This window comes from Etheostoma spectabile, chromosome 14 (genome assembly GCF_008692095.1).
Source record: "Etheostoma spectabile isolate EspeVRDwgs_2016 chromosome 14, UIUC_Espe_1.0, whole genome shotgun sequence".
Taxonomy (NCBI): Eukaryota; Metazoa; Chordata; class Actinopteri; order Perciformes; family Percidae; genus Etheostoma; species Etheostoma spectabile.
In genome coordinates, this window is record NC_045746.1 from 10,818,564 (window position 1) to 10,836,704 (window position 18,141).

At 41.7% G+C, this 18,141-nt stretch overlaps 1 protein-coding gene across 2 annotated transcripts in view; it reads left to right on the top strand.

The window, feature by feature from the left end:
* Positions 1-795: 795 nt before the first annotated feature.
* nhsl3 (NHS like 3) overlaps positions 796-18,141 on the top strand; it is a 43,109-nt gene continuing 25,763 nt past the window's right edge. The window contains exons 1-2 of one of the 2 annotated variants that reach the window (XM_032536389.1): positions 796-1,493; positions 2,161-2,542. In XM_032536389.1, coding sequence (XP_032392280.1) covers positions 2,311-2,542 — 232 coding nt within the window. In that variant the 5' untranslated portion in view covers positions 796-1,493; positions 2,161-2,310. Of the gene's footprint in view, positions 1,494-2,160; positions 2,543-11,397; positions 11,894-18,141 lie in introns of those variants that run through there. The other variant, XM_032536390.1, reaches the window with a different exon arrangement.

Here is an 18,141-nt window from a genome sequence, read left to right on the forward strand (position 1 = left end):
ATTATTATAATACTTTGCATGGCTATGTATTACATCTTTAGAAATTTCTACTGGATCTCTGCTCTAATTAAGTTTACTGCTCTATTTACGAGTCTTTAGTTAAGTTTTCTCCTGTGATGTAGGTTGTTTGTGTTGGTTACAGGGGCAGTAGAGGTGACTAGGTTTTTTTTTTCAGTTCTTTGTGATTTCTGAAAGAAGTCAATGGCAGTCATATGTCAGATCAGCTTGTGCTCTTTTAAGTTCTGGTCATATATGAAGACAACAAGAGAACATGCAACAGGATAGCATACATGTTCAGTCTGTCCTTGGATAAAGATTTTATAATACTGCAAGGAGATACTGTGCTCTTCCATTAACATAGATTATACCCTAAATTGAATGAAGGCTATTGTTGCTAATTGACAAATTGTATTGTAGACTGTAGTCACAGCAATGTCTCAGTTTGTTCTCTGTGGCTGTGACACCGCCTCCTCAAACTCCTGCTTCCCCTTCCTAACCCCAGTGGGTCTCCTCTGCATTCAAACCAGATGAGCCAGTCCCGCGACACAAACATATCCACTCCACCCACTTATGTTCTGACAAGTGTCTACCCCCACCCACACACATACAGTGATGTCAGCTTGTCTCATCCCCACCACAGTGCAATTTGAAACTCACTTCCAAGTTCAGTGTTAGAGCTTATATGTTGAGACTGGTTAAGACTTAACTGGCACCTTGTGACTCGCCTCACCTGTTTGGCTAATTTTCTATGTGTGTTTGTGTATGTGTGTGTGCGTGTGGGGGCATCCTCACCTTTCTACACAGTGACAGGAAAGAGCCACTCCCTCTTACCTGCAGAAACACTGCTGAACCTCTTCACCTTTGCCGGGCCACCTTCCAACACTGGACTGCTTAGCAGTTTCCCAGGAAACTTTGTCCTCTTATATATCCTTTTAAATATCGTTTTTGATAAAAACATTACACTTGTCCTCTCTGTGAAAGCCAGGCTTTCTGTCTTGTGTTTTCGATCATTATATGATATATATATATATTTGTGGACACACTTGTCCAAGGTGTGTATTTTTCTTTCTGAGCTGCTGTGATGCTTTGTGTTCCAAGGGTTTCCCTCCTGAGGGAGACTGGGGTGACTGCACCTGAACCCTGGAAAAGAGGCATGGAGAAAAGACAAAAAGAAAAAGCCTGCAGCTGGATAATAAACTCCTAATGTCTTATGCAGCTTAAGGGAAGGACTCAATACTGAAGCGGAGATGCTAACTACCAGTTGTTTGGAACGTGAGGATAAGCAGCTTGGGCTAAAATGGTGGAGCTAACTCCCAACTGTGTGAGGTGGGAGGAGAGGCTGGTTGTCATACAGAGGGAGGGACTCAGAGAGCATGGAGCTTCATTCACTCTGCTAAAATCACACACACACACACACACACACATGCGCCGCGAAGCTGTTCTCAGGCTGAAAGAAAAGGGGGCAGCGAAGAAGAGGACTGAACGCTCTCTGAGTAAGTTGTCTACAGTAATGTCCTGTCTTACAGCCAATACTTTGTACTGTTTGTTAATGTGACACAGAGGAAGCAGATGAAGTGCATGTGTTCATCTATGTTCTTTAAATGTGTTTCATATACTGTAGTTAAGCATGCATTCTGGCAAGTATTTTTTCCACTGCTAATTTTATTGAATTGAACTTCTTTCTCTTCTCTAACTCACCCATACACACTTTTCTGCTGATGTGAACCACATGTCATGCACGCACACACACACGCACTCCCACACACTCCCTGGGGCTTCTCTTCTACATACACGAAAATGAGAGAATAGAAAAAGGGGGAGTAGGCGAACGAGTGGAGGGAAAGTAGGACAATGTGGGAATGCTCTGGATACATTAACAGATACATATAGTTTCCCATTCTAACCTCGGATTTTATTTTCATTTCAGCTGTTTAATAATCTGAGTTTAATTTAGTTCCCTTAATCTCCCTATTCTAAGGAAATCTGCTCTTTTTCGTGTTTCTCTTGCTGTCTCACCTCACTCTGTCCTCCCTCTCTGGGTTTCATTTTTTATCAGATTTGTTTTTGTTTTTCCATCTCGCCCTCTCTCTCTCTCTCTCTCTCTCTCTCTCTCTCTCTCTCTCTCTCTGTCTCATCCTCTTCATCTCAATGTTGTCCCAGGTGGTGACAGACAGGAAAAACAGAGACACTGATTAAGGCCAAAGTGGGGCAAAGTGGTTCATCAAACCCTGGAGAGCAGGGAGGTTTTAGATCCTGTGACCTGATCCAGGTGGAGGTACCAGGCCTCAGCTCCCAGGACCAACCTCCAGGATGTCCCGGAGGCGGTCTACAGGGGACCTTGTGCCCAGGGACATCACTGAGATCTTAGCCCGGGAGGCGAGGGTTCAGCGTGGGCAGAAGAAGCAGGGTAGCTCCCTGGGGCAGGCCTTCAGCTGGTTAAAGGGGAGCCGGAGGAAGAAAAGCCTCAGCAATAGGCTGAACCGAACTGGTATTGGGGTAACGGATGCTAAACTGGGACTTCAGAATCATGAACCTGCAAAAGGTGAGTAGATCAAGACTTTATACATAACCTTTTTTTAATTCGAGGTGTACAGCTGGTGCTTTTATAGAGAATTACAATACATATGACATATTTACCTACTATATCACTGAAAATGGCCCCCAAGTAAACATCAAGACGTTTGTTTAACCATCAAAGGCTCATGAAAAGTTAAGTTGAAGGAAAAAAATCCAGTAGAGGATGATTGTGTTCTTCCACAAAATTCAGCACAAACTTGAATTCACTCATTGTTTATTCTGTATTTATGAACTGGAAAAAGCTTATTTTATATCTGAATTAATACAATTATTAATGTGATGCCATAAATTCTGTGGTAATCAATATTTTTACTTTAAAAATAGATCAAAAGATGTGTAATGTGAAATCGGTTGCTCATAGTGACAAACCCACAGAGAATTATTACCCCACCCCACACGCAGCATCTCCCAGCTCTACTGCGCATTTTATCGTCTTTCAGCTAATTGTTTTGGTTTTATGGCCCGCAACTTTACTGTTTTGGTTCACTCTCTCCGCTCTCATGAACCTCAATTTCAGCCACAGCACGCAGTTTTTTTTTCAGCAAACTCTGATCAAACATTCAGCAGCTGAATGGTTATGTTGCCCCGCGTCTAATGTACACGCATTAGCTAATGTTTGCCATTATTGGGTAAGTGTTGTGATGTCAGTGTTGTGTTTGCAGCTTGTTGTGCTATCCCAACAAAGCCAAAAAATCCCTGTCCACTGTCTCTAGTGCACTGAGGTCTCTGTCAGGATGGATTTTGCTTGTCACGGTTCAGTTTAGAGTTTTTAAGCCACGGTTTGCTTGTTTTACAACTCTACTGTCTTCTTCGGTCCTGTTTTGTCATGATGCCACGATCCCAGATGGTGTGGTCATGATGATATTTCGGGGGAAATGTGTTGACTTTTGGAGTAAGAAGGGAAGGTCATAGGGATTTTGTTATCGTCAAGACATCGGTCTGTACATATTGAACTTGGCAAAAGTGACACGAACATACACACGTAGACTGACACGGGCTAATCCCTCTTTCTGTTTACTGATGCGTTTGCTTGGTCGGCAGCACAGAGCTTAACCACAGTCCCCATTTCCTGTTTTTGTTCAACTACCAAAGCAATCCCTTTCTCTTCTGTCATTGTGTGTGTGTGTGTGTGTGTGTGTGTGTGTGTGTTATTGCTGTTACTATCCAACAACTCTTGGAGATCCAGATTCACAGTCTTTCAGACCTTGTTTGGTCTTTATTGGTTTTTGTGCTCGTCCCGCCAAATAAGTACATCCATGATCCCATATTGTTCCTTACATTGTGCTTTTCTAAGGTCCTTGGAGAACCATGAATATTGGAAGGGTAACAGACAGTGACTCCATTTGAAACCAAAGATTAACTAGTAGTAGGGCTAATAATTCCCCAGCAGAGGATGTGGTTATAGGCTGATGGTAAGAATCTGTGGGAACCATATTTCTTTGGCATTTTGTCTCGGGGATTTTCTGATTAGAAGACTTAAGAGGATGCCCAAGCATGTCCAAGAAACAGATCGCAGACAAGGGTCCAAATGTAACTGCAGACACTTTAACTATGAGATAGAAAGTTGTATTTAGGAGAGAAAATCGGTGACATCAGAAAAGCAAAAAACTGAAAGCTGTTTTGTGTTAATTCCTACAATATTCCAAAATGCAGCTGTGAATCATTGCCGTCAACATACACAGGTGGTCTGTAGCCTTATATCACCAGCAAGAACAGCTGGTACATTCTGTCTCACCTGTGTGTGTAAGCAAATTGTTAGGTTTGCGTTGTCTTGTCTTCTTCGGCACGTTGTCTCGTACAGAGAGAGTGAGGAAAGTCTGTCTTCCCACCAGTACATAATTGGTGCGTTGCATCTTTACTATTCTCTCGCTGCGGTTCATTTTCTTTGAAACCGCTGGGTGACTTTACCAACCTGACAAGACAAAGCATAAAACTCTTCAAACTAAGACTGTCACATAGACATAGATACTCACACACACAATTATCATAGGCCACTTTGTCTATTCACTACTGATGTACTACAATACTTGCAATCCATACATTTTATTAGTTCATTTTGACATTAACCAAGCAACTGGATTCACTTACTAATACAAGTTTCTATTTGACGCAAGCTGTTTAGGCAGTGACCTGTTCTGTCCTGTCTTAACACTAATGTCATTATCCAAGTAGTTTCAGCTGTTGTTGACTCTTTCAACAAAATCTCCTAAACCAGTGACTGCATTTAGATACTAGAAGGGCACTCGGAGAACGCAGATCTCCTCCAAGGCCATTCCTTATCTCGCAGTGTTAACAAAAGTGCAAAATAGTTTGTGCCTCCGCCCCCTGATTTGGATCCGCTCCAAAATTTAATGAGTTCTTTCTTGGCCAATGCAACACCCTTCCACCAAGTTTCATGAAAACTCAATCATTTGACATGAGCAACATCATAAAATTCCCCCCTAATTGCTACTTTGTAACATTTTTACACAATGCAATGCCCTCAGAAATTCCCACAAGGAGCAAAATAAATTTGACAATGTATTGCCCTTCCTCAAATGATAACAGATCTTAATCACAGTTGTGCAATCTCTACACCAGTGATGCAAATTGTTAATGCTTCATACGTGAATATCATAAGAAATAAAGGAAAACACAGGAAACAACTTTAGATGTTTGTTCTTGTGTATAGACATTTGACATGATGGTTCAAACGACAACAGAACACAGTGAATTCTCCCCCAAAAAGAGATACACTGACTCTATCATCCTCTGGTGAGCCACTGCACCTTCTTGTTTCCATTGCAGTGACATGTAACTCTTACTATAATATGTTGGTATTTGGTCTGTTGTTGGTGGGTTTACATTGGCTGGGTCATCCCTGCATGACTGACTCAGATCTGCTCATCTGTGATCCAGAGCTCTGCAGTCCAGCGCAGACAGAGATTCCTCTCCTTTAAAAAATAACACTCTTTCATGTGCTGAATTCCTGAGAGCCACGCATCAGAGTGGTTTGTGTGTGTGTGTGTGTGTGTGTGTGTTTCACTGTCAAGGTCTCGTAGCGTGCGTGTGTTTGTGCGTGGTAGCCTGGATGCCAGATTGTACCTAGAGTTATGCGATGGAGAGGAGAGATTACAATGTATCACAAAGCCCCATTCAGCCTTGAGAGGACTCTTAGGGAACACTCTCTCAATGCTTTTTTAATTAGAGTGACTTCCCAGCGCGCGCACACACACACACACACACACACACACACACACACACACACACACACACACACACACCCTATTTCTCTTTCTCTCCAATTTTTCAGTCTCTTTGCCTACTCATTACTGCAGATTACTGTTTTTGATTTGCTTCTCAGATTGCTTAATACCCTCTACTCAGCACTGCTGTGGTGTGTTGGTCTTCCCTGAACATTATTGTGTATACAGCGTGTTAAAAGTTGTGTGTTGACATCTACAGTGCCGAGTGAGGGTGTGTGACCGAGTGCTGCCCTGTATCAGAGGGTATCTGTTTGTGTGTCAGCAGCATATTGCTGGGCTTAGGGCGGCGCCAACCCAGCACCAACACTCATTACATCACCTCCACCCCACACACACACACACACACACACACACACACACACACACACACACACACACACAGACACACACATACACAGGGCGTATACAGCCCCCACAACTACCTGCTTTGTCCAGCACAGCCCATCTTCGGTTTCTGGCTGTTAGAGCGCTGATGTAATTTTGTATACGTAATCCCTGGGATACCACATCTGTGTCCAAGTGTAAAGCCATGTATGTGTGTACGTGTGAGAATACTTAATTGTAGGGATGGTCCAGTATCATTTTTGCTTCCCGATAACGATTCTGATACCTGAACTTGCGTATCGGCCGATACAGAGTACGGATCTGATACCAGTGTGTCATATATTTTATTATGTTTTAACAACTGTCTGTATACTACTATCCTCGTATGGATGTGATTTCTATCTTTGTTGTCGGTGTGCCACAAGTTAAACTCCTTGGGAAACATGGATTTACACAAACAATGAATGCCACTGAACCTTTTTTTTTAATCCAGATTGACAGTCAGTTAAAACCGAAAAAGAACATAAATAAACTACTTTAACGTAGATTTTCCTTCTTTTACTTTATTATGTGGTATCAGATCGGTGTATAAACTCCAGTACTTCCCAATACCAATACTAGCGTTTTTACCCGTACTGGTATCGGCACATCTTTACTTTATTGTGTTACAAATGCAGGCCTTGTAAATGTGTTAGTGATGGAGCCCATTCTTTGCTTGATTTTCTCTATCTGAATGGGTCTGTGTGCGTGGGTGTGTGTGTGGATGCCACATCACAAAACACAGACAGGGTGTGTAGATTCACAAACTATAATGCAGATTACAGACCTAGCACAGTAATTGAAGAGCAAACATCTCATTACATAGAGAACATTGTATACGGCCTTAGCTCTATTACAGGCCCCAGCTCAGGGCTACTTTAACACAGTGTGACAGGATGAAGGCAGCAAGTGGAGGGCAAAGAAAGGCATGTGGCAGAAAGGGAGAACTGTGAAAGTTTAATGCAACCACACAATGTTCCCTGCAAACATAATGCTCCACTCTCTCTAACACACACACACACACACGCACACACACACTTTGATGAGTGAGGTAATTTTACCTGAGTAAGCAGATACCTCCAAACCTCATCCATCACCGTAGACTTAAAGCCATGCCGGTGAGGTAAACGTCTCCCAGGCAACGGCATTGTGAGGCAGTTTACAGTGTGGCAGGCAAGAGTACTGTGTGGCAACAATAGGGTCCATGTTAGAGTGAGACATTAATCGTCTTTCAGGTTGTGTTTATTGTGAGGTTAAAGTAAGCGTAGCATACAGAGATGGTTTGCAGCACAGTGGGAGAATGAAGAGCGGATGGAGATAACAAAGAAGAAGAATGGAAAAGCGTGATAAGTATTAAGGTCACACAACCCTATGTTTATCAGATTTAATTTCACACACACAAGCAGACCAAAACACATTTATAAATATATTTTCACCACATTTCTTGAGAAAATCACACACATATTTCTTGTGAAAACCCATGCAGATAACACAGATACCCTCACATGTACATAAGAAGGGGTCACTAAAAATACCTGTAATCAACATCCAACGCTGTTTTCCAGAGGTATTGTTTATGGAATAAGAGCTAATGAGTTGTGTTATAGGACATTGAGTGTGTTTGATGTGGCAGTGAAGCAGCTGGAAGATATCAGTGTGGGTCTGGGGAAGTGGGAGTCTGTATACACAGGGATATACAACTGAGTTACCCTAAAGACTCTGTGTGTGGCTCCTGTTACATAACTTGTTGAAATAGATACACCTGTTGAACACTGTTTACCTGATGCAGCTGCACGTTCTGTCTTTCTGAATAGACCACCCGATGACAGAGCAACTGAGGAATTCAGTTAGTCTTGAGTAAAAGTGGCATTCAGGAACATATATGGTATGTTCTGATGGCTGGGCTGACTAGAACATCTTGGAACACTGACCACAGTCACTTTCTCTTATCTCTAAAATATTTGTTTCTGGTTTTAGCTGCCGTGCCACAACGATTTATCATCTGACTGGCTTCACAAGCATTAAGCCACATATTAATACTTTGCATGCTGCAGATTCTGTACAAGAACGGTAGCAGCAGTCATTGAGACCTGTAGATGTACTGTACATGCCAATTTCATCTCCTACAGACAAAGAAAGTGATAACTGCAAAAAAATAATTTTAATTTGCTTCACCTGCAGACAATCAGTGTTATAGAAGTTTTACATTTACTGTAATGCGTGTCCCCTGTTGGTGAATGGGCTTACAGGAGGATTGTATGCTGATTGACCATCCGACAAGCGCTTCTAATGATCGTGCCGAACTGTATGAAGAAAAAATCTACAGTTAAGATTTTCATTAGAAAATAGTAATAGCAGCTACAACAAAGGAAAACACATTCACAGGTTAGATTAAAAAAAAACTCCAGGTTCATGTCTGTAGCTGCAGTGAAGAGATGAAATCATCAATAACAATGAGCAATTTCAAGAGATTATTTTAAATTAATATATTAAAGGGATACGAAAAGGATTTAAAGTGATAGTATTGTAGAAAGACTGTATGGTTTCTTGGCATTTATATGCTGGTATGTCTATATAAATCGATATGTCTATATACTGGTATGTCTATATACTGGTATATCTATATGCTAATATATCTACATACTAACATGTCTATATACTAAGTTTAGTATGGATGTTATTTAATCTGCTATAAATAGATGGTATAGAAAGTAGAAGAAAGGGAAGAAAAAAAAAGAAAGTTGTGGGTATGTATGCATCTGTGTCTATGATGTGTAAATAATAATGCGTAAATAACTGAAGCATACGATTTACTAAAGGATAAAAGTAGAGAAAGGGGGTCGGACCCGATAAGTTGTTTATCAACTTCTTCCTACTCCTTTTGAACATTTGAAAAGTGTTGTTTTGTTTGAATGACTTTCAATTTTGGAAGACTGTGTTAAGACCTTATTTATCTGTTATTTTAATTATATATGTATGCAGGATTGCATGTATATAAATCTTTTATTTTAATGTTTTTTTCTTTTGTTCAAATAAACTATTAAAACTAAAACTGTAGCTGTTGCTCTTGCAGGTCTGTAGCTCTGCATTTGAATTGTTTGCCCGTAGGGTTTCTATTGTAATGGCAGTGTCTTGCCACAAGATGGAAGTGATGGGCGGATGATTGCAGATTCACTCAATGTGGGAATTAAGCTGAAAAGAATTGTACTAACGAGAATATATGACATCACTGCCATATGGGGAAATTTATAGTGGCTGCCGATATTTTATTTTGCAACTTAAAAAACAACAAATGTCCTAATTCCGGCCATTAGCCTCAAACCTCCCTGGTCTCGGGTACACGCTCAACAGCAAAAGTACACACAGGAATATTTAGAAAGGTAGAGGCCCCGGTGATGGTCACCCTGACAACCACTTCCCCTGACAACTATTCCCTGACAACGGCATTCCTCCACATAAATGGCTTTTGATGTACGCATGCGTATGTGCATACACACATGCACACAGCCTGACTCGATATGATCTCCTTTGAGTTCCCTGCAGCTGTCAAATCCTAAAATCTCTCTTGACAGTGACACACACTTTGATCACAATCATATTTAAATGTATCTAGGGCATGTTTGGCACATTTGTATTGCAGCTTGTAGTTGGAGGCTGAGTACAGAGCACCTAACACAGAGACACACATTAACACAGTAGACAGTAGTAGTGAGCTCAGAGTACTCTGCCAGCACAAATGTACTTGGTGTGGTTTTGGTGGGGCTGCATTAGGAGGCAGCTTCTCTCTCTGTGAGCGTTTTATTGCAGATCATTTTACACTTGATGTAAACGCATTGGGAAGCTTGAGTGATATCGTACTCTCACATCTCACGCAGGTACATTTACGCTCATAGCCTTCTTATTCATATTTGGAAATTCACTGTAACTCCTCCTGCCCTTTAGAAACCAAATCGATTCCTGTTCTAGAAATTGGAACAGGTCATTGCTCAGTGGTGCAGCTCATTTCCCCTTCCTCACGACTCCCCCAGTCAGTAAATCTGTCATCTTCCAGCAGTTCCTTACACGCCAGACAGGTGGGGGATGGAGGGATGGGAAGAAACCTGATCAGGGTGACCACGATGAAAAGTGTGCGGTTTCACTTTCTTGCTCTTCATCATCACACTCCCTCCCTCTCCCTCCATTTTGTTCGTACAAGGGATCTCATTTTCACGTGACATGAGCATCGTGCTACGTGCTGATTGGGTTCATGATTGTTCTATTTTTCCATCTGTCTCTCTCTGACCTTGTTCTGGATGACTGCTATCGATCTGCGAGCTCTGGGAGCGGTGACACCGGAATCTAGTGAAGCCAAAGGTCATGACATCATTATTGTGGGACATATCTTGCCAAGTCATCATGGAATTCAGGAAGTGTTATAAATGTGTTTCCTTTAAGTGAAATGGTAGCAGGCAGAGGGAAACAGGGCATGTGGAATGAGGAAGATGATGACTTACCGTAAAAGAATTTAGGTAATGTTGCTTTTCTGGTAACCCGCATCATCCCTGCTTCTGAAACTCACCCATCTGGCTCAGCATCTGTATTTCTTTTAAGCATAGCAGGAATGTTCTCATCTCCAAACAAGCTTTGATCATTCTGACCGGTTGACTGGCATAAATATTGTGCTCTTTATGTGTGTGTGGTGAGGAATTTGAAAAGGTGCCAGACAAGAGAGCTGAACCTGTGAAGATCACTTGAATTATTGAGCATCCCTCTGCTGTTTTTAGATTCCACTCATGGTTGTATCTCAGTATTTATTTCGTTTTTTTGTTACTCATTCGTACATAAACACCTCTAATATATATTAATCTCTGTTTCCATGAGCAGCTGTGGGTGTGTGTGTGTGTGTGTCCTTAGGGACTCTGTGTTTTTCACCATCAGCATGTTGTATTGACAGGATCTGTCAGCTGTGCTTATATTGGTTAAAATAAAGATGAAGTGATCACTGCTCGCTGAAAGAGGAAATTAGAGGAGACTGAACTGAAGAGGGGCATTAACCACGAGAGAAAGGTGTGTGAATCATTTGATGATTTTGGATAATGTGTGTGTATTTGTGTTTGTGTTTTCACCCCTATCCAACACGGAAAATGCTCAGCTGAATGCTTAGCTCTGGAGCTCAGCGATCACAGAGGCAGAGAGTGGGAGGGGCACACACACACTCACACATACACAATCACACACACTTGGTAGTGAGCAATATTGGATGCTGCCCCTGCTTCAGCAGCTGGATGTACGGTACTGGAAGTGTGTCAGCGCGAAGAATAGGACTAATTTGAGGGTGTGTTTTGCATGCTGGATCTGCGTGTGTGTGTGTGTGTGTGTGTGTGTGATAGCATGGTATCAGTGGGTCTTAAGCACACATTCACTATACCGTGGTATGTATGTGTGTCAGCAGGAATTATTTGACCAAAGGGTGCATTCAGGAGCATTATTGAGTGTTTTCATGCTGGAGAGCAAGGGACTTTTGGAAGGTCTCTAGAGAAGGAATACAGATGTAATGTCACAGGACAACAAGATGATAAAGGTCTTTTAGGGGCTTCAGGACTGCCCCAAAATGGGGAACAGTGTCCAGAGGAAGAAGAAAAACTTTTCTGCGCCGCCGTTGCCGATCCCCAACTGGGAAAAACCTAAAGGTTTCTGGCTGTCTGGACATCAACACAAACTGAAAACAGGTAAGATGAATGCAATCAGTCGTCAAAAGTATTAAGTGACAATCTGGTTGTTGAAGACTAACTGTTGGAAAAGTAGCCCTTTATTCAGATTTGTAAAATGGGTCTTTGAATGTAACCACTTGAGACACACACAACTACATACAGTATGTATGTAGTTGGCTGTGTATGCCTGTGGGTGTGTGGTCATGTGCATGTGAATTAGTTCCTACGGTGAGCTTTTAGATGCAGAGTGACAATAATCCCATGCTGACTTTACCTTAGTCAGCTTCATGGCTTCCTGCTTATTGCACAAGTGTGCAGAAGAGGGTGTGTGTGTTTTTTCTCTTGTTGTTCCGTTTATTTGTTTTTCCTCGTAGTAACAGTGGATGTTAATTGAAGACAGACTCTGGATATGCCTTTTTATTTTTTAGCTGTTTTTCCCCAAACCTCCATGTACCTTAATGCCACAGTCAATGTGTGTGTATGTGATCCTGTGCCTCACAGTGGGTATTATTTTATGATTCTGTAAGTTGTTGAGCCAAACCAGTATATACCGGCAATGGAAAACAGAGCTTAGCCTGTCCTACGCTAATCATTGTCTCTGTTAACAGTCCCTGAAGCAACAAAAACCACCAGACAAACGGGTTTAACACAAGCTCGCACTGGCACAGACAGACTGTCTACCACTGAGATTTGTTAGCACAGAGCTGCTGCATCTTCTGTTTCTCAAGTGGTGCTTGCTGTTTGATGTTTTATGTCGTCACCGGGGACTATTTTTAGTCTTCCTGTGTATGTCACATAATCCCACTCTGTCTCTCTTTTGCCTCTTTGTTATTATTAACAAAATAGTGAACTTTAATTTTCTGGACACAGGGTCGCTTGTACCAACTCTTGCCTTAAAGCTGCCATTATCCGTACTTTTAATGTGAACAATGGATCCAATTACTTTGTGTAATGTGAAAGTTTGCTCTTTGTGACGAATCCACAGAGAATTATCTCTGGAGTCGCAACAGTCGACTGTTTTCATCAAAAAGCATTTTAACAACAACAAATGGCATTTAATGACTAGCTGGTGAACAAAGTGGAGCATTCAGCAGCTAAAGAGCCAGATGTTTCATTCAGGAGTTAGTCAGAACCAGAGCTACATGTTGAGTGTATATGGCGTTACATCTGCCAAATGGCCAGAAACCTAGCAATAAGGTAATAATATGTCAGCGTTGTCTATACAGCTTGTACAAAGTTGCCAAAAAATCTAATATTGCTGCTTCAGTAAAGGGCGCTTGGAGCCATGCAGTTTAAATGTATAATTTGTTTTAGGCTCTACTGTTATTTTGCTTTCATAAACAAAGCATTACTGCAAGCAATTAAACATGCTTATAATGTTGTTTTGGCACGCTAATTACCTAAGCTGGCTCAAACACCCATAAGAAACCATTTTTTCATGCACAAATATTTATTTACTTTTTATTTAACCAGGACAAAATCCCATTGAGATTCAGAATCTCTTTTACAAGGGAGTCTTGGCCAAGGCAGCAGCATCAAAGTCTCAACAACAAACAGCACACAACAGACTTAATGCAAAACAGAAACATTACCAATTACCAATGTCAATTGAAACTGATGCAAGCCTTTCCACTGTTTATATCAGTCTACTGGTTTCTATCCAAATGCAAACAATAATGTACCAAATCCAAAAGTCAGCGTGACAACGTTTGATGAAATTTGTCCACTGTTGCAATACTGTCTTCTTCGAGCAGATATCTTGAAAGTAATTAGTGAAACAAAAGTGGTGGAAAGATGCTTGATGAACAGATGCTGATGGAACTATAGACGTGTGTTGCCTCTTTTGTTTTTACGGCTGTAATGGTTATGTGGCCATTAGTTGGAGTTGGTGCATTAGAATATTACCAAATGCATCTGCTTGTGTCATTAGATGGCCGGAAATATGATCAGCACTAGCTGGAGCCAAACAGCAAACATAATCAGACCATGACTAATGAATCCTTGAAAGACTTTCATTTTTTCTTGTGGGTGTGTTTTCTATTGCAGTTAGACTTTCAGATGAGAGAAATGCAACAGTTTCATATTGTAGTTTGTATTTTGAAAGAAAAAAGTTTCATTCATGATTGTCTTGAGAATTCTATTCAGCCTTCAGCGCATCTTGTGTTTCACTAATATGATAGTATGATATATGATAACGGCTGCGGCCATGACTGACAACTGAAGTCTCGAGGACCCACGAGATCTCGCAAATTCATATAGAATAGAACCACAAAAACCACAACAGTTTGTTTCCATCCAGAGGAGTAGAGGGGAAACAAACTCTGTGCTGTGTTTTCAAGGTGTAGTGCAGGGAGATATGATCCGCCGTATTTTGAAAATTAACCGGATGACAAATCACATGTGTTTTCTATAGGGTATACACATAACAAGGTTACATGAGACACAGACATATTCTAATCGCATACCAACTGGGAAATATATTCTCAGAAAGGCAAACAGTGCTACTTGGGCGGAGTTATTAGGGCAACACCGAAAAGCGCAGTTACTTCTGTCAACAAAACCAATGTGAATAGCTAGCTAGTAGCAAACAACAATGGTGATCGTGGCTGACTTTGAGGAAGATCCAGAACCATATATTTTTGAGCCATTATACACAGACAAGGAGTTACAAATTTTGGATGCTGATAGGCAAAATGTCGAACAGACTGAGGTCGAGGAACACCGACTGGTGGTGTATATGTGGAATCCAATTCATTAGCTATGTCATGGTTTTTTCCTTGTGTCAAGTTTCTGTTTTCTGTTTGTTTTCATGGACTTCCTGTTTTATTTTGAAATCCACTGTTTGTCTTAATTCTCTTCACTTGTCTTCTTGCCTTTGTCTACTTTACAAACACTTACTGTAGCTGCAGGGGATCCACAGTCAGCGTTTTTGGTTGGAATTCTATCAAACATCATGGTATTACCTGGTCTCCCCTTTTTATTGTCGCAGCTCTTTACAATACAGCGAACACCTGTGATTGTAAACTATGCTTTTAATATTTAGTAATTGTTGACTCTATTACTCCAACTCCAGGCGAACTCTCTGCTCCACAACCGGGCTTCTCAGGTGCGGCGAGCAAATCACTCCGCCCAAGTAACAGAAGTACCACTGCTTTGCCTTTCTGAGAATATAGTTCCCAGTTAGTATGCGGTTAGAATATGGCTGTGTCTTATGTGACCTTGATATTTGTACACCCTGTGACTGACAAAATAACGGCAACATGTTCCTATTTACATGTTGTGAGTTGTATACTTATTTGGAGCAGTAGCTAGTTGGAACCAGTTACCTGCAGGATCTTTGCTAGGCTAAGCTAATGCTGGGAATGTTAGACAGAGGTACAGCTCGCACGGAGATGAGAAGGGTATGTATTGACTTGTCTAACTCTGGGAGATATGGTGGCTAATTCCCAATAAGTTGGCGTGTTCCTTTAAAGGTATGGAGATGCATTGGCTGTCAGTAAAACCAGACTGGGAAGTTTCCTATCAAAACATCAAGATGGCATTTGTTTGAGTGTGTGGCGGAAAAGATGGACCACTCATTCTAGATAATGAATATGTGCGCATACAAACACACTGATTTAATTTTCAGTCAGGGTGGTCGATGTCTATGTGGGTGTGTGTGATTGTAGTCTTCTTTCTGTATTCAAAGCCTAATTCCCGGGGAGTTATATAGTCACTTGGGGTGTAAATGCTTTCCTACATTCCACCTGATTTCTTACGCATGAGCACCCGTCCAGCACTCAAACACATGACTTCTGCAAATGAGGCTCCATTCCTGTTTTTTGAGGTGATTGCAGCTGCTTTTTTTGTTACACAATACTCCAAAATGAAGGCAGATTGAGCAAGAAAAAGAAGGAAAGAGTGCATTGTAGTACACAGAATTGTCATTGCGCGTGTTTATGTGCAGCTGTTTTGATGCAAAACTCCTCAAAGTTGTTGACTTTATTCATTTATTTATTTAACAGTAAAGCATAGCTAATGGATTAAAACCACATTACATGCAGCAACCACACATGCACGTGCATGATCTCTCTTTGCTGCGGTGACGCAGGAGATAAACTCAGTGACATCCTAACCATGTGCTCCTGAGATATGTGTCACCTTTTTGGTTTTGGTGATGTTCCAAACCAGACACCCTGCCTGTGTCCTTCACAACACCTTAGAGGTTGTTTATGTTGGACAATACAACACACAAATTAACAGACTGGGAAACACATGGGGGCACATGCAATGTTCCATATTTTTTTATCCATTAGTGTATTTCTTTCTTTCTTCAAACTCTGTTTCACATTGGCTTTCTCTTAGTTGCTTACAAGCTCCTTTTACAGGAGGATTTTAATGTTATTCTGGGAAGTTAAACCTAAAATGATAATGTTCTAAACTTTTGGTCCTTTTATAAAGGCATTTCCTCCATTAATGGATAGAACATGAAAGGGGAGAGAGAGGGGGAAGAAGAGTTACTGTGCGAGTTGCAACTATCAATTATAGGAACTTTGTAATAGGAATTTTGTTTCACCTGGCACAGTCACACTATCGGCTCATCAAAGTATTATTTATTTAGGCAATAATACACGAAAAGGTGATTCAATTCAGTGATGAAAGCGCCTCTGTCCCGGCCACAGTACTGTTGTGCCAGTAATGACATTAAACCACACCTTGTTGTATAATGTTGTAATTATGCATACAACATTATTGTTACGTCCTTACAACAAAAAAATTAAAGACATGACCAACTATATTGATATTGTGGAGGAATTCACTCTCTAAATATAAAAGACCAACAGACATTTTTTTAGACCATGCTGAGTCAGACAGCTAACGTTAGCTAATGTTTCCGGTTAGGTTTCCGCTCTGCCCACAGTACAGAGACAGCCCTGGTCAGAGTCATAAACGACCTCCTCATATCATCCAATGCTGGCTCTTCATCCCTTTTCATCCTCCTAAACTGCCCTCAGTTAGTTCAGATCATATCTCACAAACCGGACAGAATACATCTCTCTAGGCCACTCCAAATCAAATCCACACACAGTTACTTGTGGTGTCCCCCAGGGGTCAGTCCTTGGCCCCATCCTCTACCTTACCCCCCTTGGCCAAATCATCAGCTGCCACAATATTTCATTCCACTGCTATGCTGATGACATGCAGCTCTATGTAAATGTCACAGCTGACACCCCACCCTCACAGTCATCCCCATCAAAACTCACCACCTTTCTGGAGGAGATAAAAGGTATGGATGGAGCAAAACTTTCAACTCAATAGCTCCAAAACCAAAGCCATCCTGGTTGGAACTCCTCATCAGACCAAATCATCATCCATAACCAGCATCCCCTTTTGTGGTACTAACATCCCGCTCTCATCAACAGTAATCTTGGTTTAAAAATGGACTCCCAACTCACTTTTGAAGCCCATATAAAATCACCTATGGAAGACCCCTTTCTACCTTTCTAACATCTCCAAACTCCGACCCATTCTCTCCCTCCTAGACGCCAAAAAGCTGGTTCATGCCTTTGTCTCCTCCAGACTGGACTATTGCAACGCATTTCTCATTGGGATCCCTAGAAAGAGTCTGCAGAGGCTTCAGTACATTCAAAACTCTGGAACTAGGATCCTGATGAGAGTGCGGAAACATGAGCACATTACCCCCCCTTCTCCACTCACTACACTGGCTTCCCATCTCCACCAGGATTGAGTACAAGGTTTCCCTCCTCACACATCAATGCATCCATGGACGTGCCCCCCCCCCTACCTCAAAGAACTTATCAAACCACAGAACACAACCCGCTCCCTTCGCTCCCCTCACTCAAACCTCCTCCGCATTCCCAGAACCAGACTCAGGACAATGGGAGATACGGCATTTTGTGCTGCTGCCCCACATCTGTGGAATGCCCTCCCTGACACCTTTAGGGCACCTCAATCCACTGAGTGTTTTAAAAAAGGCTGTTACAACCCAAAGTCTAGGGGTGGAGTACGCAAACAGCTTAAAATAATAAACTCGGGACAGAAAGTAAACGATTAAAAAGGCAAATTTATTGTGCCCGCGCAACAAAAGGAAGACGACAACAGGCACAGGTATCGTGAGGTTTGATTCAGAGCAGGTCACAGAGAAGGCCTCTCTATGCCGGCTTCCACAGAAGCCTCTCTCGTCTGCACACAGCCATGCTGCCCTTTCTTAAGCTGTAGGGCACTGATCAGCTAATCAGCCTCAGCTGCTGGCCTGTCATCAGCAG